Source organism: Chaetura pelagica, unplaced genomic scaffold (assembly GCF_000747805.2).
Source record: "Chaetura pelagica isolate M959 unplaced genomic scaffold, ChaPel_1.0 scaffold344, whole genome shotgun sequence".
In the NCBI taxonomy this organism is placed as follows: Eukaryota; Metazoa; Chordata; class Aves; order Apodiformes; family Apodidae; genus Chaetura; species Chaetura pelagica.
This window is the reverse complement of record NW_009953098.1, coordinates 1,170,371-1,179,442: the sequence shown is the minus strand read 5'-3', so window position 1 is coordinate 1,179,442 and position 9,072 is coordinate 1,170,371. Positions and strand designations below refer to the sequence as shown.

The following is a 9,072-nucleotide window of genomic DNA, read 5'->3' as shown; positions in this document are numbered from 1 at the left end:
AGGTTCTCCAGGGTCTCCTGCTGAGAGGTGCTCCCGTAGCGCCGAGTGGGAGGCTGGGAAGACAACCTGGAGGATTAGGGTGGGAATTCCTGTAAGGGTAGAGTTTTAGCAAGTGCTGGGTCTTTAGTCGCTCTGTGTGTCCGTGCACCTGATGCTGTTTGTTAGACACTTACGTTTGAGACTGGGAGACCACGAGAGCTTCTTGTTAAAGGGGAGCTGCAGCTTCCCCCAGAGCTGTGCCCTCTGGCAGGGTGTCTCTGTCGGGGCCTCACACCAGTGTCACAGCTGTATCAGGGCTGTGAAGGACACTGGGGTAGCAGAACCACTGGGTTGGTGCGTGGTGTTGGGAGGAGGGTGCAGTCTTCCTTGCAGCTCTTGCAGTTGTTTTTCCGCATTGGGATGTAGGGGTGTTTAAAGCTGGGTAGACTGGACAGAAGCCTTCAGTGATTCTTGGAGGAAGCACAACCCAGTCCTGACATCAATCTGCCCACCCTTCCCAGGAATATGCCTCCACTGTTCGGCGGGCAGTACAGTCCGGGAACGTCAACTTGAAGGACAGGCTCACCATCGAGCTGCACGGTGAGTGAGCAGGGTCAGGGCATCTTCGACCTGCTCTGACTGCAGCATGTGTGTTCCTGTAGAATTCCTGCCTCCCAGGAGCATGTTGCTGCTCCAGCTGTGCAGGCCCTGACCTGTCCCGTGGTTCCCGCAGCCGACGGGCGCCATGGGATCGTGCGCGTGGACCGGGTGCCCCTGGCAGCCAAGCTGGTGGATCTGCCCTGCATCATTGAGAGCTTAAAAACCATTGACAAGAAAACCTTCTATAAGACAGCAGATATTTGCCAGGTATGGGCTGTCCGTCTTGCTTGCTCCGACAGCTTAATTTCCTGCTTCCCTCTCCAGGAAAACCCTTGTAGGCTTGGGCAGCTGGACACCCAATATAACACTGTTGCTTGGGCTGGGTGTGAAACATTGTGGTTCTTGTAGCCTGTGCCCAAGATCCCTTTGGCTCCCAACATGCAGCAGGCAGTCCCTGCTCTTTTTCCAGGAAAAGCTTTCGTATCCTTTTGTCCTTGCATTATGATAAGCACCCTTTGTGTTTGTGTGGGAATTCCAGATGCTTGTTTGCACTGTGGATGGTGATCTCTACCCACCTTTGGAAGAGCAAACTGTGAGTACTGACCCAAAGGCAAACAAGAAGAAGGACAAGGACAGAGAGAAGAAGTTCATCTGGAACCATGGCAGTGAGTAGAGGCTGTGCCAAACCCCTCCATCCCACCACCCCAGCATCCCCACAGCTCTGCAAGGCTGCTGTGTCCTGGCTCTGCTGCTGTTCTGTTTTTAGTGCTCTCTCTGTTCCTCTCTCTTCTCCATTTTGGCATAGCTCTGCCTCTAGGCATCTGCCTCACACATCTGCTCTCTTTCCTCTGTCACAGTCACTCTTCCCCTGAAAAATGTACGGAAGAGACGATTCCGGAAGACAGCCAAGAAGAAGGTGAGTTGCTTCTCATGCAGATGCAATAACCAAGGGATAGGAAGGCAGAGACTGTAACCGTCTATTGCTTCAGATGTCCTTACTCAAGATGAGGGTGAAGGAAGAAGAGTAGATTTAAACACTTCTTTGGGTGCTTCCTCCATGTTTTCCAAGATACTACTGAGAAGAAAATCCTCTATGCAGAGAGCTGCTGGACTCTGTTCCTTGCCATAGCCCTTCCCTTCCTGCTGGTAGGGAAGAAAGGAAGTCTTGTGTGGAAATCAGGCTACAGTCATTCCCACTTTCCCAGCTGAAATCTTCTCTCTATGCATGTCTTGTTCATTTCCCCAACAAACAACACTACAAATAGAATAACTGTCATGTCAGCTGGGGGAGTGACAACAGATGGAGCTCAGAGACTGTCTCTACATATGCACAAGCCCAGCAAGGTGTTGGGGAGAAGCAGCACTATGAGGCTGGAAAGACTTGTTCTTCTCTGCTTTGCAGTTTCTGAGAACAAGATGGAGTGCTGTTTTGCATGACATTTGGGAAAGTTACTTGAGATATTCTTACAGCCCACAGGAAAGATTTGATGTCACTGCATTAAGATTCCTGGGTAATTTAGAAGTGAAAAATTAAACCTTTTAAGTGAGGTGGGAAGGAGCTGAGTTGACCATTCATCAGGTAACAGCACCTTGATGACTTTCTGTGTACACATGGAGAGTCTTATTTCATAATCAGTGTAAGTAGAAAAGTGAGGGTATGTAGCTCACCAAGGAGCTCTGTCCAGAAAAGATGGATTGCTTTCTGGAGGTGCTTAAATGACTTTTAGGGTGAGTGTGAGCAAAGGCTGAGCAGAGAGCAGAAGAGAAGAAAGGCTTGAAATAGAGCTCTGTCCAGAGGTGGAAGGTTGGAGTTGCCTGCACAAGGCATTTGACTGTGTCTCTGTTCTCTTTCCCCTCTCTGGCCCAGTATATCGAGTCTCCTGATGTGGAGAAAGAGGTGAAGCGTCTCCTGAGCACAGATGCAGAAGCTGTCAGTGTCCGTATCCTTTTAGGAGGCAAAAAGTTCCAGCAGAGGACAAGAGGCTGTGTGTGACTATGGGGCTTGTAGAAAGGAGAGACAAGTTCAGCATTGTGTGTGGGAGATGGGTACCCAAGAGGCACTGAAGTTTTGCAGCTTCCTCTTTGCCTTTTTCAAAGCTCATAGTTTCTTCATGGTGACCTTCTGTGTGAACTGTGCTGTTGTGCAGAGCAGGGAGTTAGGTAGTACCAGAGGAGGAGTCGTCAAAAAAAGGTTTTTGGAGTGTTTCATCCTGGATATCCATAGCTGCAAGGCCGGGCTTGTTGGAGGTCAGACTCCTTGCATTGTACAGCACCTTTTGTGTTCCTCTTTCTCCCTTGACTCACCTGTTCCTGCTGTAAGGCTGGGAAGTCATTGCTGAAGATGAAACAAAAGAAGTGGACAACCATGGTTCGCTCACCAGCCTGGACATCTCCTCCCCAGGGATGTCAGGACACAAGCAAGGCCATGGCTCCTCAGGTGCAGTGGGGGGGCTGTTGCTACTTTTCTAGCCACATAGTCATTTGGGCCCATTCTCTCTGGGGTGAGCCCTAAAGAGAGTGATGGACAAAGGGCTTTGAGACAGGAACCCTGTACTGCTGTGTTCCCTGGCAGGTAAAGTGCTGGGAGGTCATCAGCTGTGTTTTAACCCTTTTGCACCCTTCCAGAACATGATGAACTGCGGGAGATATTTAATGACATCAGCAGCAGCAGTGAAGATGAAGATGAGAGGGATCATCATGATGATGAAGACCTGAATATCATGGACACAGAGGAAGACTTGGAGAGGCAACTGCAGGACAAGCTGAATGAGTCTGATGGGCAGCAACAGGAGAATGAGGGGTCCAACCAGATAGGTGCGTGGGTGGCAGAGCACAGCAGGATCACTGAGGTGCCAGGCAGGCTGCACTGCCCAGCTCTGCTGCTGCTCTGGGGTCTGACCTCACTCTCCCTTCCAGTCATGGGGATCCAGAAACAGATTGACAACCTGAAAAGTAAGCTCCAGGAGACCCAGGACAGGAGGAAGCGCCAGGAAGATCTCATCATGAAAGTGGAGAACCTAGCCCTCAAGGTGAGAGCTGTCCTGGGGTCTCTTAAGTCTTCTGCTTAGCACTGGCTTGCCATTATATCCAGCAGACTGATTCAGCTGCTGACCTGGAAGAGCCAGTGGCTTTTACCTTCTGGGTTAAAAATAATTGTGGTGTGACCATACACACTCCAGCATTTCCCCATGGAGGCAAAGAATCCATAGTCTGCAGGTCAGGGGGCTGTTTGTCAGTGCAACTTGGGGCTTACTGCATCATTTGGCATGTTCTGCCAGCACCCGTTCAGTTGAGAAAACTTTGGTAACTGTGGTCTGGCACTTGTGTCTCTGCAGACCCGTCTCCAGGCTGTGCTGGATGAGTTCAAGCAGCAGGAAGAGCGAGAGAAGCAGCAGGTGAGGAAACTTGCACAGTGAGGTGGGAAGGACTGGGGCACAACACAGTTCTAGGCTTGGCCTCTGATAGTTTCCTGAACCTTGAACCACACCAGGTGCTGTGAACTCCAGCAGTACAGGTCAGGTGTGGTCATACCTCATCTGTGCTTGCATGGAGCTTCCCAAGGCACATGGAGGTGCATGAAATGGGGTTGATTACAGCCTTCCTCCTGGAGGAGCAGTGAGCCAAAACATGTCTAGCCAGCACTCCAAGGCTGCTAGGATTGCTCCCTAGGGTAAAACATGACACAGACACTTGCTAGCAACCAGGTTTGAGAAAGCAGTAGCTGGAGCATCTTGGCAGGCTTCCGACCTGGACAGTTCTGCTGAGTTTCAACTAAGCGCTGAGGCAGGAAGCTCCCACTCCCGGGTCCCTGTTGTGCAGCTTTCCCTTGTGGGCAGTGCTGAGTTCTGCCCCAGAGGTGCAAGGTGCAGGTAAAGCAGCCACTGACTTAGGTGGAAGAACCCCAGAGTCACAGAAGTTCTTGGGCTGGAGCTGCCAAGAGACCCAGCTATGCCTCACTGTGATGCCTCGCTCCCTCTCCCCAGATGACGTCCCTGCAGGAGCAGCTGGAGTCCCTCATGGAGAAATGAGGAGCAGGCCTGGATCTTTATGCCTACCACAGACCTGGAAGTGTTGTCTGCCATGCTCAAGTTTTTCCTCTAGTCACACCCTTTTGCTGCCAGATGTGCCTCTGGACAGTGCTAGAGGCTCTGTGGCCAGAGCTGCTCTCACGTACCTTGTGCTGAGTGTGGCTGTTGGAGCTAAAGAATTGGACTCCGCCCGGGAGAGCAGCAAAAACACCGGATTTGCTGCAAATATTCAGCACTGTTGTCCCAGAGGGGTTTAGTTCTGCTTGGGATAGGGCAGTGCAGTGCAGCTTTCTGCATCTTACTGAGTCTTGGACTTGATGGGTTGTGGCCTGGTAGGAGCTTGTTCTTGAGTTTGAGGAATGCTTGTGTCTGCAAACCAGACTCAATAAAGTACCATTTCTAACTTCTCTGATCTTCTGTGGTCTCCAAAGCACAGGCTGGCACTGCCTCTGGCCATCTTGTCCCTGGCAGGTCCTGGCTGGTGCTCTCACCAAGCACTGCATGTTGTGTGGCTGGATCAAAGGGACCCTGCGTGCCAGGGGGACCCTGCAAGCTGCCACTCTGTGAGAGGAACAAGGCCCTTCTAATCAGGGAGTTTCTTTAATTCCTCACAGACTGGGCAGGCAAATCCCAGATTAACCTGGCAGGGTGGGAAGAGGATTAGAAAGGCAGCTCCAGAGTGTGACAGAGGGCACCAGGAGCTTCAGGGAAGGTGTGCCACAACAGGACACCCCTCTTGCAACCTCAGGGGCAGGGGAAGGGGAGAAGGCTTCCAACCTCTGCCCCAGCCCAGAAGGGAAAGGCCAGCAGCAGCAGCGGGACATGGTGTGTGTGTCCAGATAGTTAAGAAAGGGAGATACACCAAGGAAGAGGTGGAGCTTGGGAAGGGCCAGAGCGTTCCTCTGTGCATGTGCCCGTGACCTGAGGCCCGGCAGGAGCAGCCATGGAAGAAACCTACCAGCTGAACGTGGAAGGGGGCAAAAAGAAGATTCTGCCTGGAGGCCGAGGGGAGCTGCCGAAGCTGCAGGATGGGAGCAAGGTAAGGTGTCCTGGTTGTTACCCCAAAGCCCTGGGAGAGGGGAGTGGGGCCAGCACTGCCATCCCTGCCCGTCACGGTTTAGATTCCCTAATCAGAAGCTGAGCTCCCGGTCTGTGGTACAGGCATATCCCAGCTCCAGGAGAGCCCTCTCAAGGGGCATGCGGGAAGGGCTATTTCGGGCACAGCAGCCACGTTGCCCTCACAGTGACAGCTGCCACCGCCCACTGCTGTCACCTTGTGCTGGTGCTGTCACCCACCTCCTCCCTCTGGGCCACCACGGGTTGCTGGACATCAGCCTTTCCTAATGTGTCCAGCAGGAGTGAGAGGTGCCAACAGGGAGCTCTTGGGCCTTTCTGAGATTCCCCATCCCATGGGTATGGGCAGATGAGTGTGGATTCCCACCAGGTCCTGGTGCAGACCATGGGAGGGGGACATCCAAAGAGAGCAGCAAGCTACAGCACTGATGGGCTTTGAGACACTCCACCAGCTGCTGGCTGAGACAAAGCTGGCAGGAGGCAGGGGGTCCTGCTGTGGCTGGAGAGCTGCCAACCAAACCAGCGCCTCGCTGGGAGCAAGCTTGGCCCTGGCTCTGGGAGAGGGACTGAGGGCTCCTGCTGCAGTGCCAGCCTCAGCTCCACTCTGAGCTTTCTCTGGGGCAGATGACCTTCCACTTCCAGACGCTGAAGGATGACTTTGAGCGGACAGTGATCGATGACAGCCGGGAGGCTGGCATGCCCATGGAGATCATCGTGGGCAAGATGTTCAAGATAGAGATCTGGGAGACCCTGCTCAGCTCCATGAGAATCGGGGAGGTGGCCGAGTTCTGGTGTGACGCCATCGTGAGTGAGAGGCCCACGGGAGCCCACTCCTTTCTGCAGAACCAGGGAACAGGAGCGTGCACCCCAGAGGTGCTCCAGCCTGGCCTGCTGCAAGCACAGGGATCAGAGGTGTCACATCTTCCTTGCAGCACACGGGCATGTACGCCCTGGTCTCCAGGGGCATGCGGAGGATCGCGGAGGGCCGGGACCCCCTGGAAGGGCAGAAGCACCGCTGTGGGATGGGCAACATGTTTGACTACCACAGCACGGGCTATGAGGACCTGGACGAGCTGCAGCGGACGCCGCAGCCCCTCATCTTCATCATGGAGCTGTTCCGGGTAAGGGGGAGGGTGGGGATGGCTGCCAGCATGGGGGGGCAGGGCAGGCAGCTCAGCTCCTGCTGCCTGTGCAGGGGGAGGAGCCATCAGCGTACAAGCGTGATACCTGGGCCATGAGCAAGGAGGAGAAGCTGGCAGCAGTGCCTGTGCTGCACAGCGAGGGCAACCGCCTCGTCCTCCGCAAGGAGTTTGCACAGGCTGCAGCCAAGTACCAGGAAGCTGTCATCTGCCTGAGGAACCTGCAGGCCAAGGTGAGCAGGACCCAGCCTCCTCCTGTCCTCCCTGTCTGGACTTCCTGTGGGCCCTAGGTGCCCCAGCCATGAACTGTGGCTCTCGGGGGCAGGAGAAGCCATGGGAGGACAGCTGGTTGAAGCTGGAGAGCCTGGTCACGCCGCTGGTGCTCAACTACTGCCAGTGCCAGCTGGAGCTGGGCGAGTACTACGAGGTGCTGGAGCACACGACAGAGCTCATCCAGAAACACAATGGTACCCATGCCCTGCATTCCATGCTCCCCCTAACTCCCCCACTGTGGCCACAGCCCCAAGGGGCTCAGTCCTCTGGATCTCCCACCCGTGACAATACCCACCACATGTCCCTCTGCCTGGGATGGCAGCTGTGCTATCTGGATCCCCACGTCCACTGCAGAACCCGTGTCCAGTGATGTTATCCCGTATCATCCTGATCCCTCCTGCCCATCATAAGTCCCCTTGCCCATGGTGATCCCTGCACCCCATGTCCCCTGGTGCCCATGGTGGCATTTGCATGGCCCAGGTCCTCCTCTCCATGATGCCACCCTTACCTCCAAGTGCATCCAACCCATGTTCCCTGGCTTATGATGGTAGGTGTGCCCTGTGTCCCCTGAGCTCCTGTGGCTGCAGGACCCCCGCTGGGGACTCTCCTCTCCCTGCAGACAATGCCAAGGCCTATTTCAAGCGGGCCAAGGCCCACGCTGCTGTCTGGAATGAGCGGGAGGCACGGGAAGACTTCATGCGGGTGGCTCACCTGGACCCTTCCATGGCTGCTGCTGTGAAGAAGGAGCTGAAGCAGCTGGGGGAGAGGATGAGGAAGAAGCACGTGGAGGATCGGAAGCGCTACCAGGGGCTCTTCCAGCAGCCCCAGGGGCTGCGGGCCAGCAAGGGGCAGGAGAGTGGGAAGGTGGGTGACAGGGTGATGCTGCGGGAGGAGGCAGCCCAGGGTGAGGTTGGGGTCCCAGAAACCCCTGGGCAAGGGCAACAGGGTGCAGAGACCACAAAAGCTGAACAACTGGGGGCTGACCAAGCAGAACAAGGGACCCCCAGGTCTGGCTGTGAAGGGGCAGCACCAGGAGGAGAAGCAGCTCAAGGGCAACCTGCAGGGGCAAAGGTGGAAGTGAAGGATGGGACGGGACTGGGGGAAGAAGGGAACCTGGACACTCGTGGGACAGAGCCAGAGGGTGGGGGAACAGAGAGGGGGACAGAGGACAAAGATGAGGAGAGGGAGAAGGTGGAGAAGGAAGAAGAGAAGGTGGAGGAGGAAGAAGAGAGGGAGAAAAAGGTCAAAGAGGAAGAAAAAGAGGAGAGGAAGGAGGAGAAGGAAAAAGAGGAGAAGGTCAAAGAGGAAGAAAAAGAGGAGAGGAAGGAGGAGAAGGAAAAAGAGAAGGTCAAAGAGGAAGATAAAGAGGAGAGGGAAGAGGAGGAGAAAGTGGAGAAGAATGAAGAGGAAGGGAGCCCAGCAGCAGAGGTGGAAATGCTGGCTGTAGGGCAGTGTGGGGCAGCAGAGGAGACAGAGGCAGCAGGGCTCAGGCAGGGGCTGGAGCTGGGAGCCAGCATGGGGATTGTTTCCAGGTCTGAGCCAGGCAGAGCCCCAGCACCAGGGCAGCCCAGTGAGGGGCTGGGGCCAGCTGCAGGACCCCCAGAGCTGGAGGACCAAACAGACAGACAGGCTCTGGAAGAGAAAAGCTGGAGGGAGCAGTGAGCAGGCAGGGGCCAAGGACATGCTGGGGAAGGCAACATCACCCCTGATAACCTCACCCCTGGGGCAGTGCTCCAGGCTTGGCCCTCAGGGGCAGATGAGCTGGGCAGAGGGGCAGAAGCACCTTCTTGCCCCACAGCAGCAAGGGAAGGGGGGGATGCACCTCCAGAGCAGTGCAACAAGAGCAGGGAGCTCGGGGCCATGACCCTGGGACATGGCTAGCCCTGAGCAGGGCCAGTTACCCCTGGATGGGGGAAAGGCTGCCAGACCACTGACAAGGAGGCAGAGCACAGGCAGTGGGGCTGCTGAACCCTAAGAGG

The 9,072-nt window shown here is 55.3% G+C and overlaps 3 protein-coding genes across 3 annotated transcripts in view; 2 read left to right on the top strand and 1 right to left on the bottom strand.

Annotated features, from left to right (window-relative positions):
- The window catches only part of LOC104388331 (magnesium transporter NIPA2-like), a 4,029-nt gene extending 3,634 nt beyond the window's left edge, over positions 1-395 (bottom strand). The window contains exon 1 of the mRNA XM_009997192.1: positions 371-395. Within this exon, the coding sequence (XP_009995494.1) occupies positions 371-395 (25 nt within the window). The remainder of the gene's footprint in view (positions 1-370) is intronic.
- A 99-nt stretch (positions 396-494) lies between these two features.
- TAF7L (TAF7-like RNA polymerase II, TATA box binding protein (TBP)-associated factor, 50kDa) lies at positions 495-4,607 on the top strand (the record flags this gene model as incomplete). Its single annotated transcript, XM_009997191.1, has 10 exons — positions 495-579; positions 713-846; positions 1,118-1,244; positions 1,437-1,495; positions 2,447-2,519; positions 2,900-3,016; positions 3,205-3,393; positions 3,496-3,608; positions 3,915-3,974; positions 4,563-4,607. Coding segments are annotated over 10 exons (1,002 nt in total), but the record flags the coding sequence as incomplete, so codon positions are not given.
- A 943-nt stretch (positions 4,608-5,550) lies between these two features.
- On the top strand, positions 5,551-8,174 carry LOC104388329 (aryl-hydrocarbon-interacting protein-like 1). Its single transcript, XM_009997190.1, has 7 exons — positions 5,551-5,646; positions 6,306-6,485; positions 6,614-6,802; positions 6,877-7,053; positions 7,146-7,287; positions 7,713-7,957; positions 8,016-8,174. The coding sequence occupies exons 1-7, from the start codon at positions 5,551-5,553 to the stop codon at positions 8,172-8,174; spliced, it is 1,188 nt and encodes a 395-aa protein (XP_009995492.1).
- The last annotated feature ends 898 nt before the right edge of the window (positions 8,175-9,072 follow it).